The sequence below is a fragment of the Oncorhynchus tshawytscha genome, linkage group LG16, assembly GCF_018296145.1.
Source record: "Oncorhynchus tshawytscha isolate Ot180627B linkage group LG16, Otsh_v2.0, whole genome shotgun sequence".
NCBI classification, from domain to species: Eukaryota; Metazoa; Chordata; class Actinopteri; order Salmoniformes; family Salmonidae; genus Oncorhynchus; species Oncorhynchus tshawytscha.
Genome location: NC_056444.1, coordinates 89140606 through 89152958, shown reverse-complemented (window position 1 = coordinate 89152958; position 12353 = coordinate 89140606). Strand labels below are relative to the sequence as shown.

General features: G+C 43.9%; 1 protein-coding gene across 3 annotated transcripts in view; it reads left to right on the top strand.

Moving 5' to 3' along the window:
* The first annotated feature begins 1729 nt into the window (after positions 1 to 1729).
* The window catches only part of LOC112251418 (constitutive coactivator of PPAR-gamma-like protein 2), a 66799-nt gene continuing 56175 nt past the window's right edge, over positions 1730 to 12353 (top strand). For all 3 annotated transcript variants that reach the window (XM_042299888.1, XM_042299890.1, XM_042299889.1), the window contains exon 1: positions 1730 to 3215. In XM_042299888.1, coding sequence (XP_042155822.1) covers positions 2718 to 3215 — 498 coding nt within the window. In that variant the 5' untranslated portion in view covers positions 1730 to 2717. The remainder of the gene's footprint in view (positions 3216 to 12353) is intronic.

Sequence of the window (12353 nt, the reverse complement as noted above, 5' to 3'; positions counted from 1 at the left end):
AGGGAGAAGAGGGGGAGAGAGGACAAGTCAAGTGTTAGAGGGGGAGAGAGGACAAGTTAGGGGGAGAGAGGACAAGTATAGGGAGAAGAGGGGGAGAGTGGACAAGTAGAGGGGGAGAGAGGACAAGTGTAGGGAGAAGAGGGGGAGAGGACAAGTAGAGGGGGAGAGAGGACAAGTGTAGGGAGAAGAGGGGGAGAGGACAAGTAGAGGGAGAAGAGAGGGGAGAGAGCAACATAATTCACAAACTTACTTCTATTGCAGTCAATCTGTGAATGATATCATAAAAATAGGATGCCAGGTTGCCAAAATGTGTCTGCGTGATGTGTGTGATGATGATGGTGGGCTGGTATTCAGTGAGTGTGATATAGCAGGGTTGTATTTGGAGTGCTAGGGACAGCCAGGGAGAGTAGTGTCTAGGCCTCGGGGCTAAATGTGCTATGGGCAGAGGGATATGGAGGGGTTGATCTGAAACACAGAAAGTCTATTTTCCTCATGTTCAAATACAAACATAAATGGTGTACCTGCTGTCCCAAATGCCCCCACAGGAGGGCGATATATACACTACATGCACTGATCTTAGTTTGGTTACATTACACTGATCTTAGCTTGGTTACATTACACTGATCTTAGCTTGGTTACATTACACTGATCTTAGCTTGGTTACATTACACTGATCTTAGTTTGGTTACATTACACTGATCTTAGTTTGGTTACATTACACTGATCTTAGTTTGGTTACATTACACTGATCTTAGTTTGGTTACATTACACTGATCTTAGCTTGGTTACATTACACTGATCTTAGCTTGGTTACATTACACTGATCTTAGCTTGGTTACATTACACTGATCTTAGTTTGGTTACATTACACTGATCTTAGTTTGGTTACATTACACTGATCTTAGTTTGGTTACATTACACTGATCTTAGCTTGGTTACATTACACTGATCTTAGTTTGGTTACATTACACTGATCTTAGTTTGGTTACATTACACTGATCTTAGCTTGGTTACATTACACTGATCTTAGCTTGGTTACATTACACTGATCTTAGCTTGGTTACATTACACTGATCTTAGTTTGGTTACATTACACTGATCTTAGTTTGGTTACATTACACTGATCTTAGTTTGGTTACATTACACTGATCTTAGTTTGGTTACTTGTTACATACTTGTTTACATTAGTCTCTCACCTAGTGTTTACATGCAATGCAATGTATACTTTACTTGATCTAATATAAATATTAAACATTGTCTGTTTGATTAATCTATAGTCCATTCTAGCAGGGGGGCAAAGTCTGCACGAAGAATGTGCATGACAATCATCGATTTAGTAGTTAACTTGTGTTGCTGATCATAATTTAACATTTAGTCCAAAACGCTCCTCTGGTTTTGGTTAGTGCAATCCTGTATCTTTGGGACGGGACGACCCTAAACGTAACCTTAACCCATAAATTTAACCTCAATTTAACCATAAATCCCTTTCCTAACCATAACCATTTTACATTTCAACTTCAATATGGTAGATATGGTAGGGACGTTCCAAGGATCCCCAGTAGCAAGGACCCTCCGACGTTTCATGCCAAGGCAGAGGGCGTCACATGTATTCTTGGTAGTTAGAGTCTTTTCACCCTAGCATTCCAGGGACCTTTAGAGAAAAATGCGAGCTTTTGTAACTACATTTCCCAACAGCTCCCTCGGCGTCATCTCCGCTCACCACCTTCCCTCCCACTTTTGTTGGTCCGTGAGGAAGTCGCAAGATGGCTGACATCGCTTGAAAGTATGTCTCCTTCCTCAACATGAAGTCGTGAGTGTGGAAGAAAGCGAGGGAGGCACCATCGGCCGTTTGTTTTTAATTAACTTTTTAATTTTTTATTTTATTTCTGCCGTTAATTTCTCCAAACATCCATTTCATTTCGCGTCGTCTCTGTCCCAGAGTTGTCTTTGAGAGTTGACGCGTCAAGTCACGCCGGGGACCCAGCTCGCTACAGCGGTTAACGTTAGCCAGCGAGATAGCTGGTTAGCTAGCTAACTAAATCATATTTTTGATATCCCATCGGCCTGCTAACTAGCACGTCTCATTAATTTGAAATAGTCTAACTGTTCTAATATCAATATACTGTCAGATTAAGAATTACTCGACCGTAATGTTCGCCAACTAATGCGCAACGTTTCTTCGTGTGAATCAGGATTATAATTTTGGAGTAAATCATACCATTACTATAGTTAGCCACTAGCCATCATCAGTTATCAACATTTCATGTGTTATTACCTAGCTAGCTAGCTGGTTAGAGGGGAAGTTAAACTTTAGCCGGAGAATTACACTAGCTGGCTTTGCTGGCAGTTGACCAAAATACTGCTAGGGATGGACACACAATTGTACTCACACGACCAAATATAGAAGATTGGCTTTGCACACTAACTAGTTAGCTAGCTCTCTTACTTGCTGTTAGGAAGTACACCTCTCGGCCTGGCCAACTAGCGTACTAGGCTAGTTTGCCTTTGCAGGGTTGGTCACTCGTATCAGAGTTGAGGGTGGCAGCAGCTAGGTGCAGCAACAGTCGTTCAGTCAGTCACACAGAGAGATACGTTAGCAAGCTGCCAGGTTCTAGCTAGTTACAGTCTCGACTCTCACATCAGCTATCACCACGGCGTTCCGAACGTACCCGGAGCCCCCCTCCCCTGGCCAGACCCACCGGCTCAACAACACCGGGATGGGTGTGCAGGGCTTCCAGGAGTATCTTGAGAAACGGTGTCCCGGGGCAGCTGTCCCCGTGGACCTCCTCAAACTAGCCCGTACACCGGGCCGCCAGCCCCCGCACCACCACCCCCATCACCCCGGCCCTATGCCTCCTCCACCCCCGGCCCGGATACTCATCGATGCTGACTCCGGCCTGCAGCGGCTGTACGGCGGCTACCAGACGGACTGGGTGTGCGGCGGGGAGTGGAACGCCATGCTGGGATACCTGTCCGCTCTGTCCCAGGCCTGTCTGTACCAGGGCGGGCTTGAGCTGGTCGTGGTGTTCAACGGGACCCTGGGGAAGGAACGGTGGCCGGAGTGGGCGCGCCGGGCCCAGGGGCAACGCCAGACAGCCCAGCTCATCGTCAATCATGTTGGCAGCAAGGCAACTCCGCCTCCCCGTGCTTGGTTCCTGCCCCCAGCCTGCCTCAGCCACTGTGTCCGCCTCGCCATGTTTCGCTTCAGAGTGCGGGTGAGTAAAGAGCTGCTTCCCCATTCATAGAGGCTATCTAGCTTTAACGCCTATTGATGAAGGCCTCTTCTTCCTGGGGGACTTCTGTTAAAAGCCCAAATGCTTGCTCGAGACGTCAATACGCATCACTTACGATACAGTTTTGGAAAGGTAAGGAAAGTAAATCAAATCTTATTGTTCACATACACATTTAGTAGATGTTATTGCAGGTGTAGCGAAATGCTTGTCTTTCTAGCTCCAACAAGGCAGTAATATCTAACAAATCACAAGAATACACACAAACCTCAAAGTAAAATAATGGAATTAAGGAATATATAAATATTAGGTTAAGCATGGACTAAAATGCAATAGAATACAGTATATACAGTGGGGCAAAAAAGTATTTAGTCAGCCACCAATTGTGCAAGTTCTCCCACTTAAAAAGATGAGAGGCCTGTAATTTTCATCATAGGTACACTTCAACTATGACAGACAAAAATGAGAAAAAAAAATCCAGAAAATCACATTGTAGGATTTTTAATGAATTTTTTTGCCAATTATGGTGGAAAATAAGTATTTGGTCAATAACAAAAGTATCTCAATACTTTGTTATATACCCTTTGTTGGCAATGACAGAGGTCAAAGGTTTTCTGTAAGTCTTCACAAGGTTTTCACACACTGTTGCTGGTATTTTGTCCCATTCCTCCATGCAGATCTTCTCTAGAGCAGTGATGTTTTGGGGCTGTTGCTGGGCAACACAGACTTTCAACTCCCTCCAAAGATTTTCTGGCTAGGCCACTCCAGGACCTTGAAATGCTTCTTACGAAGCCACTCCTTCGTTGCCCGGGCGGTGTGTTTGGGATCATTGTCATGCTGAAAGACCCAGCCACGTTTCATCTTCAATGCCCTTGCTGATGGACGGAGGTTTTCACTCAAAATCTCACGATACATGGCCCCATTCATTCTTTCCTTTACACGGATCAGTCGTCCTGGTCCCTTTGCAGAAAAACATCCCCAAAGCATGATGTTTCCACCCCCATGCTTCACAGTAGGTATGGTGTTCTTTGGATGCAACTCAGCATTCTTTGTCCTCCAAACACGACGAGCTGAGTTTTTACCAAAAAGTAATATTTTGGTGTCATATGGTCAGATGAAATTCTCCCAATTTTCTTCTGGATCATCCAAATGCTCTCTAGCAAACTTCAGACGGGCCTGGACATGCGCTGGCTTAAGCAGGGGGACAAGTCTGGCACTGCAGGAATTGAGTCCCTGGCGGCGTAGTGTGTTACTTTGGTCCCAGCTCTCTGCAGGTCATTCACTAGGTCCCCCCCATGTGGTTCTGGGATTTTTGCTCACTGTTCTTGTGATCATTTTGACCCCACGGGGTGAGATCTTGCGTGGAGCCCCAGATCGAGGGAGATTATCAGTGGTCTTGTATGTCTTCCATTTCCTAATAATTGCTCCCACAGTTGATTTCTTCAAACCAAGCTGCTTACCTATTGCAGATTCAGTCTTCCCAGCCTGGTGCAGGTCTACAATTTTGTTTCTGGTGTCCTTTGACAGCTCTTTGGTCTTGGCCATAGTGGAGTTTGGAGTGTGACTGAGGTTGTGGACAGGTGTCTTTTATACTGATAACAAGTTCAAACAGGTGCCATTAATACAGGTAACGAGTGGAGGACAGAGGAGCCTCTTAAAGAAGAAGTTACAGGTCTGTGAGAGCCAGAAATCTTGCTTGTTTGTAGGTGACCAAATACTTATTTTCCACCATAATTTGAAAATAAATTCATTAAAATCCTACAATGTGATTTTCTGGATTTTTTTTCTCATTTTGTCTGTCATAGTTGAAGTGTACCTATGATGAAAATTACAGGCCTCTCATCATTTTAAGTGGGAGAACTTGCACAATTGGTGGCTGACTAAATACTTTTTTGCCCCACTGTACATATGAGATGAGTAAAGCAGTATGTAAACATTATTAAAGTGACTAGTGTTCCTTTATTAAAGTGGCCAGTGATTTCAAGTCTATGTATATAGGGCAGCAGATTCTAATGCTTCGATCACACCGACAGTGTCATTGCATTTTGGTACACCAGAATGACATTTGTTTCCAATGAAACGCTGCGTTTGCTTTGCAGCATTGTGTTGCAGAGGCAGTTGCAGTGCGTTCGGTGTGGTGCATACATTGGATGTTCGAATGTGTGCGTCAAACTGTATGTGTAGACGGCTTGACAGAAATGGTAGCAGAAGGTGAATGTTGACCTTTTGTTGCAGACACATCCAGATGATGCTGCGTACTCTTTTGCACAATGATGCTGTCGGTGTGTTAGAAGCGTAGGCGCAGGGTTACGTAACCGGGTGGAAGCTGTCTAGTGATGGCTATTTGACCTGTTCTGACTAGGGGGCAGTGTTTTCATTTTTGGAAAAATAACATTCCCAAAGTAAACGGGATATTTTGTCAGGACAAGATGCTAGAATATGCATATAATTGACACATTAGGATAGAAAACACTAAAGTTTCCAAAACTACAAATATTGTCTGTGAATATAACAGAACTGATATTGCAGGCGAAAGCCTGAGAGAAATCCAATCCGGAAGTGACTCATCTTTTGAAAGCTCTGCGTTCCAATGTGTCCCTATTGAGCAGTGGATGGGCTATCAACCAGATTACTTTTTCTACGTATTCCCCTAGGTGTCTACAGCATTGTGACGTAGTTTCACGCCTTTATGTTGAAGAATAAGCGTAAGCGGCTACATTGTGTAAGTGGTCACCTGATGGCTCTCAGAGTGATTCTTGCGTAAAATACAGAGGTATCCATTTTTCCCCTCGCTCCTACTGAAAAACCAGTTGTCCCGGTGGATATATTATCGAATAGATGTTTGAAAAACACCTTGAGGATTGATTATAAACAACATTTGCCATGTTTCTGTCAATATTATGGAGCTAATTTGGAATATTTTTCAGCGTTGTCGTGACCGCAATTTCTGGTTGATTTCTCAGCCAAACGTGAAGAACAAAAGGAGCTATTTCGCCTACAAAAATAATATTTTTGGAAAAAAGGAACATTTGCTATCTAACTGGGAGTCTCGTGAGTGAAAACATCCGAAGCTCATCAAAGGTAAACGATTTAATTTGATTGCTTTTCTGATTTTCGTGACCAAGTTACCTGCTGCTAGTTGGACATAATGCTATTCTAGGCTATCGATAAACTTACACAAATGCTTGTCTTGCTTTGGCTGTAAAGCATATTTTCAAAATCTGAGATGACAGGGTGATTTAACAAAAGGCTAAGCTGTGTTTTAATATATTTCACTTGTGATTTTCATGAATAGGAATATTTTCTAGTAATATTTATGTCCGTTGCGTTATGCTAATTAGTGTCAGATGATAACGATCCCGTTCACGGGATGGGAGTTACAACAACTTAACAGTCTAATTGCCTTGAAATAGAAGCTGTTTTTCAGTCGCTCTGTCCAAGCTTTGATGCACCTGTATTGACCTCGCCTTCTGGATGATAGTGGGGTGAACAGGCAGTGGCTCGGGCGGTGGTTGTCCTTGATCTTTTTGGCCTTCCTGTGACATTGAGTGGTGTAGGTGTCCTTGAGGGCAGGTAGTTTGACCATGGTGATGTGTTGGGCAGAGAGCCCTGCAGTTGAGGGCGGTGTAGTTGCAGTACTGGGTGTTGATATCGTCTGACAGGATGCTCTCGATTGGTCATCTGTAAAGGTTTGTGAGGGTTTTAGGTAGGGTCGCACAATATATCGATAAGCATATGGGAATCGTCCGTCGTTAGCTAAAAATGCCAACGTCGGCATCAGCCTGATGTCTAGTTTAACACCGACGTCAAAGCTGACATGCATACCTATATGACGTAATGACGCCGAACAAAAGCAGAATAATACGAAGTGCACACTTCCAACAACTAACCAAGTTGAGCAGTCATTTCAAAGGGTAAGAACATTTCAGCAAGACAACTCAATGGCAACATCCATTAACGCCAAGATAATGGAATTCATTGCACTTGACAATCAACTGTTCTCTGTCGTGGATGATGTTGGCTTTTGCCAACTGGTCGAGCACCTCGAGCCCCGGTACACACTACCAAGTAGGTGCTATTTTTCAGATTTTGCCCTACCGGAGTTATACAGTATTGTTGAAACTGACTGGAGAAAGAAGCTCGACTGTGTCTGCAGCAGACGTGATACCCCTCTGTCATGACATTGAAACGCCTGCTCAACAAAACTGCCGACACAGACCGTGGGGTTAAAATTGCAAAAGTACTCAAGGCTGTGAACAAGCGGTGGCATTCTCTATGAGCCTCTACTGTGTCGTCACCATGCTCAATGCCAGGTACAAGGACCTCTACTGTGTCGCCACCATGCTCAATGCCAGGTACAAGGACCTCTACTGTGTCGTCACCATGCTCAATGCCAGGTACAAGGACCTCTACTGTGTCGCCACCATGCTAGATGCCAGGTACAAGGACCTCTACTGTGTCGCCACCATGCTAGATGCCAGGTACAAGGACCTCTACTGTGTCGCCACCATGCTAGATGCCAGGTACAAGGACCTCTACTGTGTCGACACCATGCTCGATGCCAGGTACAAGGACCTCTACTGTGTCGACACCATGCTCGATGCCAGGTACAAGGACCTCTACTGTGTCGTCACCATGCTCGATGCCAGGTACAAGGACCTCTACTGTGTCGACACCATGCTCGATGCCAGGTACAAGGACCTCTACTGTGTCGCCACCATGCTCAATGCCAGGTACAAGGACCTCTACTGTGTCGCCACCATGCTAGATGCCAGGTACAAGGACCGCTACTTCGATGCAGACAAGAAACAGGGTTAAACAGTTAAAGAAACAGTTAAATACAGCTGGACAAGATGGAAACGGACACAGTGACAGTGCAGAGGAAGAGAGACCACGGATAGACAGCTGAAACTTCACTGCTTGACATTTATGAGACTGAACAAATAAACAAACAACGAAACAGCACAGCAAGTATGTGAAAGAAATAGGTTTTGATTATGTTTTACTGGTAATGGGGACCTACATAAACGCCAACAAAATAACATTTTTGTCAGTGTGTAAAAACTAACTGTACTAGAATGCTTAAAAAGCTGTCAAATATGTAAATATGGGTATCAGGTTTTTGTCAAGGAAAATATCAGATCGGTATCGTGCAAAAATTCCATATCGGTGCATCCCTAGTTTTAGGTGCATGAGGGTTTTAGGTGCCAAGCCAAATGTCTCCAGCCTCCTGAGGTTGAAGAGGTGCTGTTGCGCCGCCTTCACCACACTGTCTGTGTGCATGGACCATTTCAGATCGTCGGTGGTGTGTACGCTGAGGAACTTGAAGCTTTCCACCTGCTCCACTGCGGTCCCGTCGATGTGGATAGGGGGGTGCTCCTTTGTTTTGTCGACATTGAATGAGAGGTTATTTTCCTGGCACCACACTCCCAGAGCCCTCACTTACTCCCTGTAGGCTGTCTCATCCTTGTGGGTAGTCAGGCCTACTACTGTTGTTGTCTGCAAAGTTGAGTTGGAGGCGTGTGTGTCCATGCAGTCATGGGTGTACAGGAGGGGGCTGAGCACGCACCTTTGTGGGGGCCCCTGTGTTGAGGATCAGCAAAGTGGTGTTTCCTACCTTCACCACCTGGGGGTGGCCCATCAAAGTCTTGGACCCAGTTGCACAAGGCGGAGTTCAGACCCAGGGCCCCAAGCTTAATGATGAGCTTGGAGGATACAATGGTGTTGAAGGCTGAGCTGTAGTCAATGAACAGCATTCTTACACAGGTATTCCTCTTGTCCAGATGGGATAGGGCAGTGTGCAATTGCGTTGTGTGGATCTATTGGGGAGGTAAGCAAATTGAAGTTGGTCTAGGGTGTAAGGTAGATGTGATATGATCCTTGATTAGCCTCTCAAAGCACTTCATGATGACAGGAGTGCTACGGGTCGATAGCCATTTAGTAAAGTTACCTTTCCTTTCTTGGGTACAGGAAAAATGGCGGACGTCTTGAAGCATGTGGAGACAGCAGACTAGGATAGGGAGAGATTGAGTATGTCCTTAAACACTCCAGCCAGCTGTTCTGCGCAAGCTCTGACGACGCGGAAAGGGATGCCGCCTGGGCCTGCAGCCTTGCGAGGGTTAACAAGCTTAACCTCTGAAATACCCATCCCGGATCCAGTTTAATTGTCATCAGCAACGCTGAATAGCATAGCGCCACAGTCATATAATATTACTAGAACATTTATATTCATGAAATCACAAGTGCAGTATTGCAACACAGCTTAGCCTTTTGTTAATCCACCTGTCGTCTCAGATTTTGAAATTATGCTTTACAACGAAAGCAATACAAGAGTTTGTGTAAATTTATCGATCGCTCGACAAAACAATAAGTACACTTAGCATCAGGTAACTTGGTCACGAAAATCAGAAAAGCAATCAAATTAATCGTTTACCTTTGATCTTCGGATGTTTTCACTCACGAGACTCCCAGTTAGACAACAAATGTTCCTTTTGTTCCATAAAGATATTTTTTATATCCAAATACCTCCGTTAGTTTGGTGCGTTATGCCCAGGAATCCACCGGAAATAGCGGTCATGACAACGCAGACAAAAATTCCAAATTATATCCATAATGTCCACAGAAACATGTCAGACGTTTTTTATAATCAACCCTCAGGGTGTTTTTCAAATATCTATTCGATAATATATCAACCGGGACAGTTGGCTTTTCATTAGGACCGGGAGTGACAATGGCCGCCTTTCTCTTTTGTGCACAACTCACTCTGAGAGCCCCCACCTCTCCACTTACGCAATGTGGTCGTTCACGCTCATTCTTCAAAATAAAAGCCTGAAACTATGTCTGAAGACTGTTGACACCTTGAAGGATCTGGTTGATATCCCTTTAAATGGAGCAATGGGAGGCTATGGAACATGGAGTTTTCAAAATAGAAGCCACTTCCTGGTTTGATTTTTCTCAGGGTTTCGCCTGCAATATCAGTTCTGTTATACTCACATACAATATTTTGACAGTTTTGGAAACTTTAGTGTGTTTTCTATCCTATTCTGTCAATTATATGTATATTCTAGCATCTGGTCCTGAGAAATAGGCAGTTTACTTTGGGAACGTTATTTTTCCAAACATAAAAATAGTGCCCCCTAGCTTCAAGAGGTTAAATGTGTTACTCTCGTCGGCCATGGAGAAGGAGAGCCCACAGTCCTTGGTAGCGGGTCACTTCGGTGGCAGTGTGTTATCCTCAAAGCAGGCGAAGGTGTTTCAATTGTCCAGGTGGCCGCAATGTAGCTGGTTCTCCCTTTGTAATCTGTGATTGTCTGTAGACCCTGCCACAGGTCTCGTGTCTGAGCTGTTGAATTGCTACTCCACATTTTCTACACTGATGTTTTGCCTGTTTGATTGCCTTATGGAGGGAATAACTACACTGTTTGTATTCTGTCATGTTCCCATGGTTCAATGTAGTGGTTCGCGCTTTCAGTTTTGCGTGAATGCTGCCATCTATCCACGGTTTCTGGTTAGGATAGGTTTTAATAGTCACAGTGGGAACAACATCTCCTATACACTTCCTGATAAACTCAGTATGGACCTGGAGGTTTCATTGTTTCCCAACTTCCATCAACACGTCTCCTTCGTCACTCGGGGCAATGAAGTCCTAGACCACTGTTGCTCTACCCACAAGCATAAAGTAGCAAGAAAAAGTATGTGAACCCTTTGGAAATACCTGGATTTCTGCATAAATTGGTCATAAAATTTGATCTGATCTTCATCTAAGTCACAACAATAGACAGTGTGCTTAAACTAATAACACACAGATTATTTTCTTTGTCTTGTCTATATTGAATACATCATTTAAACATTCATAGTGCAGTGTGGAAGAAATATATGAACCCTTGGATTCAATAACTGGTTGAACCTTTTTTTGGCAGCAATAACCAAACGTTTTCTGTAGTTGCAGATCAGACCTGCACAATGGTCAGGAGGAATTTTGGACCATTACTCTTTACAAAACTGTTTCAGTTCAGACATTTATTGGGAAGTCTGGTGTAAACTGCTCTCTTGAGGTCATCCCACAGTATCTCAATCGGGTTGAGGTCAGGACTGGGTCACTCCAGAAGGTGTATTTTCTTCTGTTGAAGCCATTCTGTTGTTGATTTACTTCTGTGTTTTGGGTCGTTGTCCTGTTGCATCAACCAACTTCTGTTGAGCTTCAATTGGCGGACAGATAGCCTTACATTCTCCTGCAAAGTGTCTTGATAATCTTGGGAATTCATTTTTCCGTCGATGATAGCAAGCTGTCCAGGCCCTGAGGTAGCAAAGCAGCCCCAAACCATGATGTTCCCTCCACCATACTTTACAGTTGGGATGAGGTTTTGATGTTGGTGTGCTGTGCCACTTTTTCTCCACACATAGTGTTGTGTGTTCCTTACAAACAACTCAACTACAGTTTAATCTGTCCACAGAATATTTTGCCAGTAGCGATGTGGAGCATCCAGGTGCACTTTTGCAAACTTCAGACATGCAGCAATGTTTTTTTTGGACAGCAGTGGCTTCTTCCGTGGTGTCCTCCCATGAACACCATTCTTGTTTAGTGTTTTACGTATCGTAGACTCGTCAACATAGATGTTAGCATGTTCCAGAGATTTCTGTAAGTCTTTAGCTGACACACTAGGATTCTTCTTAACCTCATTGAACATTCTGTGCTGTGCACTTGCAGTCATCTTTTCAGGATGGCCACTCCTAGGGAGAGTAGCAACAATGCTGAACTTTCTCAATTTATGGACAATTTGTCTTATGACTGAACATCAAGGCTTTTAGATATACTTTTGTAACCCTTTCCAGCATTATGCAAGTCAACATTTCTTAATCTTATGTCTTCTGTGATCTGTTTTGTTTGAGGTGTGGTTCACATCAGGCAATGTTTCTTGTGAATAGGAAACTCACATTATTTTTTTAATAGGGCAGGGCAGCTCTAACCAACATTGCCAATCTTGTCTCATTGATTCAACTCAGGTTAGCTGACTCCAATTACCTTTTGGTGAAGTCATTAGCCTAGGGGGTTCACATACATTTTTCCAAACTACGCTGTGAATGTTTTAAATTAAGTATTCAATATAGACAAGAAAAATACCA